Here is a 19558-nt window from a genome sequence, read left to right on the forward strand (position 1 = left end):
AACAGCGCAATCGGCAACATTAACTGAAATGCTTTGGAATCAGTAAAGATAATTTTAGCCTAACACTGTCCGTTATACATTAAATGTGCATGCGTAAACGCACTACGCCCATGCGTAAACACATTACGCGCATGCGTAAAGCCTACCAAAAAAACGTTTGTGGCTTTGAGGTCTGGATTATAGATCATTTCGCATAATGGACTTTGTACTGTATGAAGCAGAAGGGGAAATTTTAGTTCTTTCTTGGGCATTGCTTGGAAACAGTCTCAAGCTTATGATGTCATTACGTCATTATTACATTTCTTACTTTTTCAGACTTCTTCAATATTGATTTTATTTATTAATTAATTTCCTATCATTTGCTATAAAAAGTACTTGCAAAGAAATTGCTATAGAAGTCTCCTACTATTTTATAAATGCTATTTCTTTCCCACCTTTTTTATGGAAGGGTTCTGCAGTAATGATGTAGTATACAATGTACTGCTTTTAGTTAGATATTTATTTCTTAGATGATGCCACTAAAATGCTATTTTTAATTATAAGTACAAATAATTTGTAATACCTATATGACAATGATTCCATTATTTAATTTAGTAGCCTATTAAATTTTAATTTCTTCCAGTTTTACAAAAGCAGAAGTGGTCCTTAGAAGTCGTTCAATAAATAAATAAAAGATTTACAAAATAAGCTTTTATTTAAAACATTAAATAATTAATGAACTAAAAGAAGAAAAATAATTTATACAGTTTAAACAAGATATTAAAAAATTACCTTTACAAAATTCATTTAAAATTTTACATCATGAATAATAAAAGTGTGGGCACCTAATTAACAAAATCCAATAATTGAATTGCACTCTCATATGAATAAGCCATTAACTTTTTTAATTTATCAAGAGTGCTCCACACTTTTATCATTTGTGACGTAAAATCATTGAAGAATTTTATAAACAGAGTGCCTGTTGCAATTCTTAAATGAATTTATTTTGAAGGGACCAAGGTCATATTTTCCGGCCTATAACGCACATCTATAATTTCAAGGTACATTTTTTAATTTTTAGGTATATTCACCGTATAACGCATACTCAAATCTTCCCGAAGAAACCTAAAAGATACAATTGCAATGTTATTTTCTTTTCAAGTCACTTACTCGAACATTTGTCCTAGCCTTTCGAACAATGGTAAACTACACTGACAAGCGATAAGGGGAACAGCTTGAGGGAGTAAATATTCTAGCAAAAAGGGTGGATTGTATTCAATGCATATGTCCAAAAGAATGCTATTGTAAAACACTTTTTGAATGAATTCCAGGAATTAGGAGTTAAGATATTTTCTCTTTCTGTAGTCATTTGAAGTCAAAATTAAAGGCTTTTGTAAATTGCATTTTCTTCAGTTGAAATACAGTTGATCTAGTACTCCTTTCCTTTTAGCAGTAAATATGGCTCCTGTGAAACTTTCCATCCTATGTTTTGCATTAAAAGTGCGCATTATATGCCGGAATATATAACAAGTATATTGTTGCCATCACAGAAGCACATAAATCATGAGTGTGAACTATGTAGTTCTTGTCAGAAACTGAGCGATAAATAAAGGGCTCAGTCAAAGCATATTTTAGTATCAGCATTTCAGAAATGAGTTTAACATGACTGCATCTTGCATAATCTTTCTATCATCCTTCTTCAAAATTTTTACTCTAAAATTTTGAGAATATTTCAGTGAAGAAACTTTTCACTAAATTTTAAGTAGGCTAAACACTTCCATTATTTCTAGAACAAAATTATACGCACAAATAACTTAATACTATTTCTTGAACCACTAATCAAATCACTTTAAAACCATTACTTTGAAATTCGGTAGTTCAAAATTATTTTACATTAAAAAAAAAAGTTTCTTATAAGCCTATTTTCTAAATCACTAAAGAAGAAATAGTTACCTAAATTTGGGGTAGTTCAAAATTGAAACATATCTGATAAAAAGTTCATCAAAAAACAGTAAAGCTAAAAAACAAAAATTTAAGTAAATTTAGTTTTACTTACAAACAATATGCACACTCTCCACAGTCTTCAGCAAGACAACCTTCGCATTGCTTGCAACGAACTTTTCGAAATTTCACAGTCTTAGCTGGTCGTTTAGAAATAACTTTTGGTGAACGTTTCATTGAAGTTTTTACAGCACTTTTATAAGAGAATTTTAGAGTTTTCTTCAATTCACTTTTCTTCCCAAGTTTTAAAGATTTCTTAAAAGAATGTTTGTGCAAATGTTTCAGTGATTTTTTCATAAGTAATTTTCTTCTTTTTTGTTCCTTGTGAATTAAAAGTGATGACTTTTTTAATATCCCTAAATGTGCACAATTTTTTACTTTCAGATCCTTATGAACTTTTTTCTTCCCTTGCTTGGTGGCCTTGTTTGAAGAATTTGATTTATTCTCAGTAGGAGCTATAAAAATTGAGAAAAGATGGAATGAGCTAAGTAACAAGTCTGTATTAAATATTAAGCACCCAGATATTAAATATATACTGCAGTATGACAAAAACTTTTAATAGTTAAAAATTAAAATATATAATATCCACTAAAATAATTTAAATAAAAATTTTAAAATAATAAATAAAAATAAAAAGAGGTATAAGTTTGTAGAAACTGTAACATTAGAGTAACAAAAGTTTTAAAATGAAAAAATATATTCAACCTGTTTAACAGCAGAAGATGCTGCTAAGCCTAAAATCTGCAAAGCAATAAATTTGGATAAACTAAGAAATTTTAAACTGATTAATATTAATAAAAATAATTAGGAAAAAATCTGAAAGCTTTCAGATTTTATATTATGCCCAAAAGGGAATTTTTTAAACATCTTGCGTGTTACCTTTATTGATTGAATATCATGTTCCTAGAACATAAAACACATAAAATTCAATTCAACAGCAATATCACAAATTATTTAAAAACAGCATATCTTAAGAATTTCCAATACACAGTCTCGTACGTTGGTGATAAATCCCTCCCCCCCCCCCCCCCCCCGTACAGTGTTCTCACAGCTCGCTTTGAAATCCTTGAGTTTGTTAATCAAAAATTAGTTAAGTTTCACAAAACTTTAAATAGATAATAAAACTAATTCAAAATTCGGGCTTCCAAGTGCCTATGTTCAGTTGGAATACGTTATTCAAAATTCGATGGCTCTAGGTACCATTGTTTCTTCAAAATGCGAGAAACATTCATGCAGATTCTTCATTACTTAGTTTCTTTAAATATAATACATGGCGATAATATTTCGTGGCAACACTTTGAAAAGTAAATCAACGCAAAATAGTGTTTTGCAATTAATAGCCCTTCTAGGGTCTTGCCCTTTGGACTAAAAATTAAAAACAGACTACACTTAAAAAAGTACTTTAAAACTAAAATTTGGACCGTTTTTGTTTTTTAATACATGTTATTTTTTGTTGTTGTTGGTTAACAATAAAGTGTATCACATTCAAAATGGAAAAATCCTGATAACTACCTCAAAATATGCAATCCAATATAGAAATCTGTGACAAAGCATCACAATTTTCAAATGGAAAGCATATTTGTAACTTTACATGTTCATACACTGGATCAATCAGAAAACTAAAGAACAATCAATTAATTGATAAAACTGTATATAGAGAATTACAATTCTTAGTATTTATGCAACAAAAACATATTTTTAAAAGACGAAGCACCAATGTATTTATAATATTTAAATTTTTTTCAACTACTACATTCAGAATTAAAATTAGCAGTTTATAATTAAAGTAAGAATGGAATTCTGTTCCGGAAGTTAAGACATAATTAATTCTGCAATTTAAAAATTCATAATATATAAAACAAAATTCACTCTTGTAAGAAAAAATTTGACACACCTAGAAAAAGCAGTGAATCGTGATGAAACACGTTAAGAACATGCATGACTAAGGGAATAAAGAAACCATGAAACCAAGTAATGTTATTTATTGCAGCAATGGCGGTCCAGAATAATTACAGATTAATATAATGTAGGAACACCTCAAGCATCAGTACATGCAGAAACACTGGTATAGAAGCATATAAATGTTTTATGTTACGCTGTATAATGTCCTTTATTCTATCCTTAATCAAGATTTCATGTCAAAACATCATTAAATTGCATTCAATAGCAGTCATAATGGATATTTCCGTTGCAATGTGATACCCAGAATTTTTCGTGATTACGAAACTTCCTTTACTTAGTACAGGGAAGTGAAAAGGGAGAAAGCTAACTGAAAAAATTAATAATTACCAATTTTTGCCTCAGGTGTTTTTGGCTTATCATCCTGGGGCACTGTTTCAAGTATTTTCTGCTTCTCATCTTCAGGTAAAGCACTTAAGTTGAAAGAATCTTTAGGTTCACTAGGTTCAGAAAATGTTGCTCGAGGTAAACCAAGCACAATAGCAGCTCTTCTACATACATGTTTAATTCTAGGTCCTCTGGATTTTGCTTCTTCACTAGCTGGAGCAATTACGTCTGTATTTTCAACTGAAATTCAAAGTGTTCATAAAATTATTAGGTAAGTTTTTGATTCCTAAATTTCCATGAAAACTTTTTGTACTATGTCTAAACTATTCTTTTATATACAGAAACAAATATTTTATAATCTAAGTTTTTATAAAACTGATATGAATAATCATAGCTCTTGAGGCTGAGCACAAATGATACACTATTCATAATATATTCACAAATACACAATATATTCACAAAACATACACACATACATCACAAAGCAACCCAAATTAAGAAATAAGCCCACAGGAAAAAATATAGCTTAGGATGGATGAATGCAGGCTAGTGATAACAAGAATTCTTAAGACATCCAAGAAATAATATATCAATTAATAGGAGAAAAGCAAGTGGAAGAATTCAAAAATTTTTGCTTGCCACACTCATCATTTGGATGTTTGGTCTTTGAAATAACTCAGGCTACAAGAACCTCGGTTATTTAAACTCAATGGAGATAAAAAGCATGTGTTCACCATATTAAGTTGTGCAATCTAAAGACAATTCCAAATTATCATGCTGTTAGCAAGCGTAAACCAATGTGTTCTGACATTACAAAAACAATACGCTCCCAGGTAATATTTCTAAGTGATATTACAACAGCTGTAATTCCACAACTAGTTTCAGACAAACACAATGGCCTGCAGTATATCTGTCACAGAAACATTCTTGATTTCAATGGGATTATTAATCATCATTCAGCAATTCCTCTCACATGTCTTCACTATAACAAATCAGGGAATTTAAAATACAACATAAAAGGTAAATGGGCATGACTACTTCAGTCTGCCCCGTGTATCACACACATTAAATACACAGAGGATTAGAAAGAAGTTTAAAACACTTACTGCTAGGAAAAAATATGTGTTTGGACTATACATGATAAATAACTACACTTACCTTTAAAAGCGGAATGGTTAACTTATACTATTTGGTGCATTTGTATGACTGTTAATTTATGTTGATAGTCTTTTGTACTGTTACTAATGTTTACTACCCTTTATATAGATTATTAATAAATATGTTAAAAAGTTCAATGCAGCAAGTGTTCATAACAACTACAACCAATCGAATCATAGCAACATGCAACCAAACAACTCAGTGGCAACACCTTCTAGATAGTTAAAAAAACCTGAGCATGACATCACAATAGATAAGCTGTTCTAAGATGTTATAACATTTACCCCTTCTCTTTCTCGTGTATTTACTCAACTTTCACTTATTTCATTCACTATTCACGATTTACGAGTTAAACTAAAATTTGTAATGGATTGTTAAAACTTAAATACAGTCAAAAGTCGGTAATCCGGACTCCTCGGGACTTCGGCGATCCCGGATTATCGATTTTTCGGGATTATAGATCATCAATTTAAATCTGGAAAGATGGCATGCAGAAATTACAAAATTAAAAATATGAAACCGTAATTTATGAAATAAAGAACAATTATGATCTAAAGAGTATCAAAATTTACAAAAAGAAAAAGCTTAATATTTATTTGTTTACTTTATTAAACATTTCTTTCAATATAAGTTGTTTAAATTGCTTCATTTCATGTGATAATACTTTAATTCTATTAAACAGACATAATTTCTTGTTTAGCTACAAAGTTCTGCTGTTCAAGTCCTATAATTGCTGTGTCGAGAACACTGACTAATTTGTCAATCAAAATTTTATCGTTTTCAATAACCTCTGTCACTTTCTTCACTATCGGAAGCGTATTATAATGACGAGGAACTTGGATTTAAATCATATCAAAGACGGAGTACATCGAGATGAAATACTACCTTTAGTAAGAAATTTTAAGCCAAATAAAATAAAAACATCTGCTCTGAAGATAAGGATAGCGCTCACAGCTCAACTTCCAATTCATTGCACGCCGCAGCGTTTCCCCTCTCCTGCCGCAGAGCAGCGTGAAATTGATAAACAGATTTCGGATTTCAAAACATACCTTCGCTTTGTAGATCCTTTACATATTAGTAAATATATATTGGAAATTCTATTTGACATAATCGAAAGTTCAAGCTTACTTTTATAAAATTGCTCAAACAGTCTGCAAAAAATAATAAGCCTGATCAATTCGAAGATTAAAGAACAACGCAATCTGCAACATTAACTGAATTAGATAATTTTAGCTTAGCTTATACCATTCGTTATACATTAAACGCACATGCGTAAACGTATTATGCGCTTGCGCACACGCATATTCGCAGCCTTAAAGGTCTTACGCGCACGCGTAAATGCCTATGCGCATGTGTCAACGCGACACATGTGCAGAAAGTTTGTAGCTTTGAGGTCCAGATTACAGATCATTCCAGATTATGGGTGTCCGAATTAACGACTTTTGACTGTATTAGATGCTATTTCTGGGAAATTTAATTGTTTTTCTTTATATTTCAAAATATAGGAAATCCAGTATGATGAATAATAAATACGCTTTATATTTTTCTCTTTACTGATCACTAGAAGATGATTAATAAAAACTAAACTAAAATTTTCTCTTACAGTGCATTTGAAAGAACTTACATATTGAGGAAATAAATGGATTTTTTCTAATAAAATGATATATTGAGATATATGCCTGCAACTGAAAATTTCATAACAGTTGACCTTTTTTATTCTGCACTGTCTCATTTAACAGGATTTGTACACATTTCTGCACATGGAAATTAAATATTTTTAACCCGTTCACGACGTACACCTCTGTTACCGAAGCATTCTCTTGGGACGGTGAGTTAACCAGATACGTCGTCTTGTGGGGACGGGCAATTTGCGCTGCTAAGCCTAACTTTCAAAAAAAACTTGTATAAATTAAATTTGTCATTTAATTGTTCCAATTTTTGGTACATTACGAGAACAACATTCAAGTAGTTGTCAGAATTAATTTTAAACCTTTATTGTTATATTTTCCTTAAAAATTTTATAAAATACTCATTTTAGAATAATATAATTTTCCCTTTATCTCACAATTAAATATACAGTAAACTCCTGATTATCCATGGAGCGGATTATCTGCACTTGCCGCACAAAGTTTTTCTTTTACAAGAGTAAAGCAAAGAAAATAAAAATGTTCACAAAACTGAGCGAAACGTTAAATTTGCTAACATTGTGCTTATTTATGGCAAAAATATCCCAGGTCTTCTCGGAACATTCCCCTCTGATGAGTAAGTGATTTCTTACTCACCCTTGCAGTGCCCATTCCATCGCCCTCTCTCGTCTTGAATAATTGAGATTTCGATGGAATGGGCACTGCCCATTCCATCGGAATCTCGGATCTTACTGACACGTTCACTTCCTCCCACTCGCCATTGTTAGTTTAAGCCTAATAGTGTTTGCGAACCGGTTGGAGTTAATTTCTTATCTTTATTGTGTTCAGTGCTTGTGCTTTTTGGTTTTGTGTTTTTCGTTACCGATTTTAAATGTCAGGAAAACGAAAGAAGGTTGTGTTGACGATTGCGCAAAAACTAGAAATTAGTTTCCAAAGTAGCAAATGGCGCTACAAGACTGCAGATGGAATTGGATTACGGAATCCCAGAAACACCAGTGCGTGACATTCTAAAGGAAAAAGACAAACTGGTGAACTTTGCATCAATGTCGGACAGTGCTTCCGCAATGAAAACACGAAAAACTATGAAGGGTTCTACTTTTGATGAGCTAGACACGGCATTGACAGAGTGGTCAGCTCAAGTTCAAAAAGAGGATATTCCTGTAAATGGTCTATCATTGTGGTGAAGGCAAACAACTTTTTTGAGTTGTTAGGCCTGAAAGGAAATTTTGATGCGTCTTCTGGCTGGTTGACTCGTTTTAAGCAGCAACATGGAATTCGAGAAATTGGACTTCATGGGGAGAAACTTAGTGGTGACCAACAAGCAGCCGATGATTTCCACCATGAATTTGAAGAATTTGGTTTAAAAGAGCTATCTTTTGAACAAATTTACAATGCCGACAAATCAGGACTTTTGTGGAAATGTCTTCCCACTCGCATTTTAGCATTTGAAAGTGAAAGTAAAGTGGCGGGTCATAAAAGCAGCAAGGAAAGGATCAGTATCATGTCTTGCAGTAACACTACCGGTGGACATAAACTTAGACTTGTTGTTTAGTTGTTATTGGAAAGTAAAAAAAACAGAGATCTTTCAAAGGCACAAGGATAGAAAATTTGCCCGTTGATTACTTTAACCAAAAAAAAAAAAAAAAAAAGGATGGATGAACCGAAATATTTTTCAAGAATGGTTCGAAAAAATCTTTGTTCTTCAAGTGCGTAAACATCTTAAATCGAAAAACCTGTGCTACTGATCGACAACGCACCTTCTCACCCAGCAACAAGCGTACTAAAGTCTTCTGACGGACAAATTTTTGCAAAGTTTCTCCCCCCAAACGTTACTGCACTAATACGGCCCAGGGACCAAGGAGTCATTGCAACAATGAAGAGAACATACCGAACCAAGCTGCTAATGACCAAAATTGAAGAAGATTATGATCTAAAAGAGTTTTGGAAACACTACACAATCTTGGACAGCATCTACAATATTGCATCTGCATGGGACTCAGTGAAACTGTCAACCCTGATAAAATCATGGAGAAACCTCATGCCTAATGTTGAAGCCAACAACAACCTAACCCCTTTGAGTTTTTGAGTTGTGAAGAAGAGAATGAAGATATAGACACGCCCACGGCAACTCTTGTAGATATGGTGAAAACAGTTCCGGGTCGTGAAAACGTTGATGCTGAAAACATTAACGAGTGGTTGGAGTGTGACATCAACGAACCTGGCTTCGAGCGCTTGACAGACGACGAAATTGTGAAGAAAGCAAGGGGAGAGACCAAGAATGAAGAGCAGCAATGTGAAGTCGAAGAAGAGCCCACCGTGCAGATGCGGAAGACTCACGAAGCGGCTTTGCAACAAGTCGACGGACTGCTGAGCTATTTGGAAGAACAAGACATTGCGGAGTTGGCCGAGAAATTTATGCTACGAAAAATGCAATCTCGGATCAAGAGAAAATGCTTCCAAGGCAAGAAGCAAACACAAATAACTGATTTCTTCAAAAAATACCAGTTTTACTGTTATGCTTTTGTAATTACATAATACATTACAGTATTAAAACAGTACATATGTATTAATTTTTCAGTGTATCCTTGATGCCTCTCGTAAGTACAAAGCACTTTTCTGTTTTGATTAACAAAATGCATTTTAAGTTAGTTTTGAGTAATATACTAAAATATTAAGCATTATTTAAACATTTCCTGCTGTTTATTTTACGTTTTATTGTACATAAAACGATTTTTCAAAGTTGTAGTGACTGTTTTCTCTTTTGCTATACCCGTTTTTAGCTTTTTTCGGATTATCCGCGGCGGCTGCGCCACCCAATTCCGCAGATAATCGAGAGTGTACTGTATATGGAAAAATATCCAAACAATCGCAGATTTTATTTAACACAACACATAATTAAAATTTAAAAATATTAAAGCAGTCTTTCATAAAAATTCAATGTGCAAACAATGAAAAGGAAGCAATATTTCAAAAAAGAGTATGATATTCTTTGAAACGTGGGTGTACGCAAATGCCAACACTGCAAATGTCACAGGAATAGAATATCAGCAAATTTGTCTCATTTAGCATCTGTGTATCTTCTACAGTAAGATAGTGCTTTCGTTTTACCATTAAACGTTCTATCTAAAACGTCAAATGTGGTACACCCGGCCATAAAGTGAATTAAATGGTGATTCAAATACGACACACCTGGCCGTGAGATAATGTTCGCTGCTAATGCACATATAACACGCCCGTACTGAACGGGTTACGAATCATCAATAAAAAATTTTAGGACCTATCAGGAAATGGTAATTGAATAAATTCAAGCAATTATCTATTCCCAAACTTCACTTTTATTGAACATTTCTAAGAATAAAAGATTTGTAAGTAGAATACATTATTAAGAAATATAACTATAAAACAAATCCGAGAATAAAATCAACTTAGAAGCAGTTGGCATTAAAGTACAAAATTTCCTGAAGATTTTATTTATATTTTACTAACAGTTAACATTATATCGATTACTTCTCTTATGCCTTGTTTCATCATGTATTTATTTTATTTATATTTTACTAACAGTTAACATTATATCGATTACTTCTCTTATGCCTTGTTTCATCATTATCAGTCCAGAGGTTTAGTAAATAGCAGAGTGGCAAGCAGCATAGGTTAAAATGAGAAGCAAAATCATAAGCAGCATGATTTATAACAGAAGCCTGGCTGTTGTCACTGCTGTTGTTTGCTTAGAGAGAAAGAGACAGACCAGCTGATCAGAACAAACCTAAATCCCTTATGTTGGCACGGTTGGTAAATGTTGAAAGTTAGTTATGCTTTGTCTTCCAACCTAGTTAGTGTCATAGCTCCACATACAGTTGCTAGTGTTGTATACCAATTAATATACTGAAAGATTCCAATAAGCTGCTGAAGTACACGAGGTGATAAGTTGTTTTATATTATTATTTTAATTGTCACTAGCTATAAGGAATAACGTTTTACATTAATTTTTATATATTTGTGTTGTGTGATAAGTTGTTTTATATTATTATTTTAAGTGTCACTAGTTATAAGGAAAAACGTTTTACATTAATTTTTATATATTTGTGTTGTATCTGATGCCTACAGTAAGCAATAGGCATCTGTGATTAATGAAAGGCTAATAACCCACCTTAACATTGCCCTTCAGGGATGACTGCAATTCCATTTCAAAATCCTAAAAATTACCATACAGTACAAATCTGACATAATTTCAATAACTTGGATTATTGTGAAATACATATATGAATACACACCTATTTTTTCTTTACACATGGTAATGGGTGTAATTATGCACCACAATCTTGTGTATGCAATTACATTTTTGAACAATGGAGGAGTGGGAAAAAATGAAGACACATGGGTTATTAAAGACAGGGAACAAGAGCAAATGGCAAAAAACACTGTGCACAATGCTGCTGAAGTATTTGCCTGAGAGTTCTTTAATTGAATTCTGGATAGGGACTGCGCAAGTGTTTTCAGAATGTGGACTACTGCAGGGGGGGAAACGATATGTCAGTGCGGATGTGAAGGGAATTACATTTCAAATAAAAAATTTAAAGGTCTATTGTTAAAAATTTTTTAGCGATTGTCTTTCATATATATATATATATATATATATATATATACACATTCTTTTTTAACCAACTGAAAGTTTAGTTAATCTAAAAGACATTTTGAAGTAGGCAATGGCCTTTTTTTCAGTATTAGATTATAACCTGATGTATGCATATTAACAAATACTGCAGACAAGAAACTGATAAATAAATTTTCCCCAGCATCTCTACCAACAGGAGTTTTCTGACCTAAAGCAAGTTGAAACAGATTTAATAAGTTTTGCTGGTATTTCTGGTAATCACTGGGTATTTCTGTTTTCCATCTTCTTTTAGAACGAATAATTCAGCCAAAGCCTCATGTTATTAGTTTTTTGTTTCTGTACAACACAAACAGCAAAAATAACTTTCCTGTATAAGATATACTTTTTATCTAAGCAAAGTCAGGTTTGCTCATACAATAAGTATGATCTCCCACTGAAGAAGTTTGAACTTTACATAGCTAAAAATTAACATTTTTATAATCTCTGAATGATCTAAAACTAAATGAAGAAAAGCAGAGTCTACATTTCATATCACATCCAGAAATTCTGGATCTGAAAAAGTAAAAAATCCACAATTCTGGCTATATTTGGACCACAAACACACCTGATTAGTTGTTATAAATTTAACATGGTCACTATTTTTTTATCAAGTATTCATTAAAACAAAGCCCTATTAAAAATACAATCTAAGAACATTTTACAGTTTAAAATAACAGATAAAATACATATAGCATAGGATATAACACATACAATGTATGATATTGATTTTAAAACCGTGTTAGAATAATTATACAGTAAAAGCAACAACACACAACAAAATGTTGATGTATCTTTTTTGTTAATTTATAACAATTTCCTTTTTTTAGCATAGCATAATCAATGTCCCACCAGCCTTTGCTTCATCTCATAACTTGTTAATTTTTCAACAATATATCTTTGAAGAACAATTTTCTTTCTCTTTATGTAATCAGGGTTCATAGCCACATTTTAGTTAAAAAAATAAGCACCTATAAGCACTTTTCAAGCACATTTTAAGAAAAAAAATAAGCACCTGTCTAATTACATTAGACACAACTGAATAAAAGAAAAATAAGACTTGTAATTTAAAATATGAGAAATTCATTATTTATTAAGAGAGAATGAGCATTACTCAGCCATGGAAAACAATTACATACTTTTTTTAAAAATTTTAAATAACAGTTCAATTTACAAAACTAGTTTACAATGCGAGAGAAAAAAAAAACTATGCAGAACTAAACTATATTACAAAATTTAACGATGAAATTTCAGTTCAGAATAGACGAAATAAATAATAATAATAAGGCACATTTATTATATTCGCTTGGAACTTAATAATAAATACAATTTATTTTTCACTCATATTGATATTTAACTAATTTAAATCTAAATTCTGAACATTTTCTAAATTTTCATCGTATATCAGTTTTTCCTTAACAGATACTGCAAGCAAAGTAATTTAAGTGAAAAAGAGGAACATTTCTGAAATCAGAAGACAGAAATTTGCTTCATGCAGTCATCCTTTACCAGTAAAAGCTTAACTACCCTCATACTTGAAAATTGGCGAATATTCAGACAGTCGAGCGTAACTTGAAAAAGAGGAATGGAGAAGGGGGATAGACTGTAGCCGTTCTTTAGATTTTTCCGCTAAATAAATCCTTCTGACATTTCGATATGTGCATCATATAAAAACAAACCAATGGAACAGAAAAATATTCTGCTTAGCAAGCACAGTAAAACTCTTTTAAGCGTTCATAAACAAATCGTGGACCGAACATCAAAATTAATTACCTGTACAAAATATCGCAAACGTTATTGCGCAGTATGTGCGCCATAATTCTTCCCTACATGATATTACGCAGTCGGAATCAATAGCTGCCGGTATTGGGAGAATAAAGAACTAAATAAAGGAAAAGAAAGAGAATAACCAATCTGGGGTGTTTTTCATTCTAATTTTCAACAGACTGCATTAAATTTCCGGAATAGAATCATTCTTCGCTTGGGTTCGAAGAACTTTTAGTCCTATTCAATCCAGATTGGAAAGTGACCAAAAAAAAAGTCCGTTGCTTGTTTTGCAGCGAACTGTAATAGTTTCAATATTCGAGATTTTGCGGAGAAAGGGGAGAACCCCACAACCTTCGTACTGTATAATGTATTGGCCAAAAAAATGAAATTATTTTGACTATTTGATTATTTTCCCTTTATTTAAGCCATTCCGAATATTATTCCTTAGAAAGCTAATCTGTGTTAAAACACAACCATTTTTGGAAGTCTACTATACTTCAGCAGTTACTGCAACTATGTTATTATAAACATTCATACATATACTCATAATATAAGCATAACGATCATAATAAACACAAATATGAACTGACCAAGCGGAACGAAAATCCAAACTATTAAGATCTTGATAGAAATTCAAACGTGTGTAGTATTTGGGTGGGGGGGAAAAGAATGCCGAATGTACCAGAATTTTCTGCTGCTTTCGCAATTCTTTGACCAACGACGGGCACCTGTCTGTACTCTCTGCGCACACCAAAGGTTATGTTAATGCAGAGAAAGGGGGGAAAAGCTATTTCCGGGAGTATGATTCACCATCTGACATTCCATATTAGGAAGAAAAGTTGTTTATTTAGTTTCGGCTTTGGTACGGGGAAAAATTGCGCGTTCATTTAAAAAAAAGCACTAAAAGCAAAAAAAAAAATAAGGACTTTAAAGAAAAAGTAAGCACCTATAAGGGCCTTTAGATTTTATTTTCAAATATAAGGACTTATAAGCACTTATGAGGACCGCTACAAACCCTGGTAATCAATTTCGTCCTTAGCTTTACTCATCATGTTATAATTCCTGGATTTAACTAAAGGCCTCTTATTCTTTTAAAAAAAAAAAAGTGCTTATCTAGAATGTATAGAAGAAACTGATACCTTTACTTTTATTCCTTTACTAATACATGCATTGAGAATGTATATGAAATGACATGCTCACAACCTGTGCCCAATTTTTTTTTAGAATTTAGTGAAGCAGCAACAAAATCTTACATGGTAAAATTTTTACAATTTAGAATAGTCACTGCCAAATCGCCAATCACAAACCACTAGTAGCTTGCAGGGACATTTTCTGTAGATTGCTTTAATGTTCCGGTTGGCTAATATTGATGCCTCCACTGAGCTGATGCTGAAGACAACAACTGCTTGTTTAGCCCATGCAACTGCCACTGTCAGCCTCATGTCATAGTTAACAGTATACGTGTGAGGCTGTACATGTTATATTTTTTGTGTGTATACCAGAAATTTGCTAAGTTAGATAGTTTGATGCACACATTGGTAATAAGCTAAGTCTGTTCTAATGATGGTGTGTTTAAGCAAAAAGCAAAAAACTTATCACTTTCATTCAGAATGGGTATAACCGATTATTTCTCTACCCACGGTACAGGACAAATATGTGTGTTTACTGTGCTATGGAAGTGTATCAGTCGGAAAGAAAAGGGAACTTTACTCAAAACCGTTCAAGCAGGGTTTTAAAAGGATTTCTCACTGAATTTTGCTCTAAGGAAAGAAAAGGTAAGACAGCTAAAATCTAAATGCTCAACTACCAACTTCTAAACAATCTAAAACCATTAAAAAAGAATAAAGGAGCAACTTATTCCAAATATTACTGCACAGAATAAGAAACCATACGAAGACAGTGAAATAATCAAAACTGCATTTTTAAAGCTGCAGATGCATTATTTGGTAGTTTCAAGAATAAAACTTAGATAATGCTTGCTATTAAATCTGTACAGCTTTCTGCAAATACAGTAAGTAATGAGAAGGGACGAGTTCTGACGTTACCTCACAAAGTAAAATTAATTTTGATTTCTGCAGCTATTTTTCTCTGCAACTTGACAAATTGATTGGTATAGTTGATACAGTTCACAGTTGGGCATTTTTGCAAAAATGGATTTTGACAATTTCGAAATACGAGAGGAGCTGGTACAGATTATACCATTAACAGGATGTACTACAGAACATATTTTTAGCAGATACAGATATTATCAACTCTGAAAGTATTCCTTTAAATAAGTTTGTGGGCTTAGCAACTGATGGAGCTCCTGCGATGGTAGGCAGAGAGAAGGGATTCAAGGGATTCATAAACTTCTGTAGTAAAGACAACAGCTTTCCAATATTTCTACATTACCATTGTATAAGACAATAACAATAGTGACCATGGAGTCACTGTGGGGAAAGTTTTTTAAGTACGAACAATGTAATGAAAAAAGTCATAAATACAGTGAACAAAGTTTTGCAATTCAGAGATATTTGATCAGAGCACTGACTGATGAACCAGATTGCCAGTATGGTGATCTACTGCTTCATAGTTCATTAGTTGAATAAAGGCATGTTTTCAAGAGTTGCTCCATGCCTTAAAAGAATTTTTGAAAGAACAGGGCGAATTCTTCCAGGAACTAGAAGATCCGGTTTGGCTGCATGATTCGCAGACATTACTGAAAAGTTAAAATATCCTTAACTTCCAGCTTCAAGGTAAGGAAAAAGATACTGGCAGAAGAATTTCAGATGTTGCCTTGTTCTCAGAAAAGCTGGAATTGTGGGAAAAAATATATTATCCATGGTGAATACAAACATGTTGCCTATTTGAAACAAACACAAGACCCTTGCAAACCCTTGACAAGCAAGCATCAAATAAAGCGTTAACTGAATATAAATAAATTTTTGTCAATGATCCCCCCCCCAAAAAGGGAACATTTTTAAAACAAATACTTTGGTCAAATAAAATTCATAAATTAACAAGTGTTCATTCTTTGATTCTTACATATGTGCCGAATATATTTCATTAATATACATTCAAAGACTAGTTTCAATGAAGTTCTGCATATAACACAACCAAAATTGGGACTTAAAAATTAATATTAAAATTTCATGACTTCATTTAAGTATAAATCTCCGAAATATTTCAACATTTAAGGCCTCATATACAAACACTTATGTAGCAAATGGTTACCTCAAGTTACAATTTTATAATGAAAAATAATTTAAATCTTCTGCTTTGTTGTCTTGATAAACCAATACTCACAGCATTGCATACCTTTTTAATGCAGATATAGGCAAGGAGGAATTTTCAATTATTTAATTGTGAACACAATTCAGTTACTTAATTATCGAATGTTCTCCACATTAAATGCATTATATTTATACACATTATAAGATGACATACTAATGAATTTTGTCAAAATTTTTTTGAGTTGAAGACAACTATTAACTTTCTCACCACAATTTTTTTTTTTTTTTTTTTTTTTTTTTTTAAATTTTTAACAAAGTATTTTTGTTTAAGTTATATAAATATTTTTCATTTAAAGTAATATATTTTATTATCTTTTATTTAATTTTTAATTACTTAGTAGTTATTATTTTAGCTGTGCATTTTCACTCATCATCCCTGATCAATCTTCCAAAAAACTCAAACCACTTTTCAAATTTCCCGCTGAATGCAAGGAAAAACATAAATTTACAGAATAAAAGAATGCACAAACTTTAATTCAAAAGTATTCGTTATAGTTGACATTGTCTTGTCTTCTGACCTTCTTTGAAATGGTGTTGCCAATGAGAATCTAATATATATTATTCAAAGGCAAAAATGAATCAAACAGCAAAGAATAAACCCATTCCAGAAAGAATCTCTTCTTCATGAACACGAGTGTTTCTTGATAAAAGGAAAAACTGGTAGAAAAAAATTATGTGATTATTCAGATTTCTTCTAGATTCTATGGTTCTATGGTTTAATTCTATGGTTCAACTACATTACGGAGCATAGCAAAGAGTTAAGTGTTCAGGAAAGCAGATAATCCAGTCTTATACAAACAGAAAAAATATTGTAAACACAATATGTTATTAAATGGGTTAAAATATTAAATACTGAACCTCAGTACCACATGTAAATGTCTGGCAGAGGTTTCTAAAATAAAAAGAAAAGAAGAAAGAAATTGCAACAGTGCTCAAACTGGATGTTAATATACAATAAAACTTAACTAGGCACATTCCAACCAAGACCTTGGTTCACACTAAAAAAAAATCTTTTGACAGCAAATATAAAAAGTGAAAATATTAAAATTTAATTTAATAAAAGGCCAAACATGAAACGAATGAGTAAAGTGAAACCATGTATTAATTATGGAAATTGCACACTATTATTTATTCAGATTTAAAAAAAATAAAATAAAAAAAAAAACATTAAGTATTAAATCAACTCAGAAGTTGCATTTCATCCTTTCTTACCAGATCACTGGACAGCAACAAAATACTCATGTTACTTTACTTTTGTTTTATTTTAAGATTTCATGCAAAAACGAATACAAATTAAACATAAAATAGAGAACATCAAGTTCAAAAAAGTCCAAAATATTTCATGGGATACAAATTTCAAATACTCCTTCCTGTCACTAAGTATGCAGCATAATAATAATGCAGCATAATTTTTTAGGTATCAACTTATGTTTACATTACAGCAACACAACAATAAGCAAATACAATAATTTTAAATGGTAACAAATCGGTTAAATATAAGCACATCAACAAATATTTAACAAAAATTAATTTGAATTAAAAAGCATAGAATCAGAAAAGGGTGAAAAGAGCTGCAGCATACATATCATCACATATACATACCAGTTAGGAAAGAAACCACCTTTAAAAATTTGCATTAACCAATTAAGCATTTACATTTGACACAACATTAACAAAAATATATGCATTACAGTGTAATAAAAACTGAAGCATACAAGGATAAATAAGAATAAAAGGGAAAAATTATTATTTAACATATATTTATAAGTGTTTTCAGTCATTCTTATAAATGTTTTCTTACAAATTCCTTCAAAGGAGCTACGTGTTCTTATTTTAGACTTTGATTCTAATTTTTCAAGCAAAATCATTAAGCTAAATTATTTTGTTTTCGGTTCAATTTATATTATATTTGAAACTTTTCCCATGCATATAAAAAAAAATCTGAAAACCTTGAAATAACATGCACCATCAGCCAAGCAAAGCAACAGATATTACATATAACTTACTTAATGAGGAACCACTAGCAGGGCTAAATGTTTCTGGCATATCACCCTGAGATGACTGAGTACGCGAATATATATTTTCTTGTACAGAAGACGCATCTTTATCAAAATGTCTCTCAGCACTCTTTGGAAACTCTTCCTGACTATAACCGCTGGATATTTCCAAATAAGATCTTGAAATATCATGAACAGCTGAGGGTATTTCTTTCGAAAAAAGGTGGACACTTGTCATAGGATTGACATGCGTTGGTCTATCAGGTTTCGACTTTTCTATGCTGCCTTTAGTAAACGAACTTACATCCATTCCAGAACTTCTCATGCAAAAGTTAGAGCTCTCATCATCAGATTTTATAAAAGAACATGGTTTCGAAAAACTAGCCGACAGAAATGAGCTTGATTCTGGCAAAACATCTTCCATTTTAATATCTGAACTGCGATCATCTGCAGATCTTGCCAAGTCAGTAAATGTAACAACAGGTTCTTGAAGGAATGCAATATTATCTGCAAACGATGATAAGATTTGATACATTTAAAACCAGATCAAAAAAATACAATCGATTCCAAACTATGACATCAGACAGTATACCAGATTTGAATTAAAAAGACATCAAAGCCAACTTTTAGTGAGATCAGAAGCACCTCAGTAAAAGTTTACATAATGTCATAGGAGAGTAAATCTATGGCATAAAAAAACTTTCATACCGCACAGATAAAAAAAATCAATCTGCTACATTAAAGTAAAATTACTATTACATATTAGACTTAATATGTAATAATGCAGATAAAATAACTTTTACT

At 31.8% G+C, this 19558-nt stretch overlaps 1 protein-coding gene across 3 annotated transcripts in view; it reads right to left on the minus strand.

Annotated features, from left to right (window-relative positions):
- trx (histone lysine N-methyltransferase trithorax) overlaps nt 1-19558 on the minus strand; it is a 215579-nt gene that overhangs the window by 172291 nt on the left and 23730 nt on the right. For 2 of the 3 annotated variants that reach the window (XR_015041387.1, XM_085817559.1), the window contains exons 5-7: nt 18764-19261; nt 4270-4506; nt 2036-2435 (exon numbers count right to left, since the gene is read on the minus strand). Coding sequence is in view for 2 of the 3 variants with exons in the window: in XM_085817559.1 (XP_085673685.1) it covers nt 2036-2435; nt 4270-4506; nt 18764-19261 (1135 nt within the window). In the remaining variant the exon portion in view is untranslated. The remainder of the gene's footprint in view (nt 1-2035; nt 2436-4269; nt 4507-18763; nt 19262-19558) is intronic. The other variant, XM_085817560.1, reaches the window with a different exon arrangement.

This window comes from Stegodyphus dumicola, chromosome 5 (genome assembly GCF_044657685.1).
Source record: "Stegodyphus dumicola isolate Sdum_Otavi_A_Nest chromosome 5, ASM4465768v1".
Taxonomy (NCBI): Eukaryota; Metazoa; Arthropoda; class Arachnida; order Araneae; family Eresidae; genus Stegodyphus; species Stegodyphus dumicola.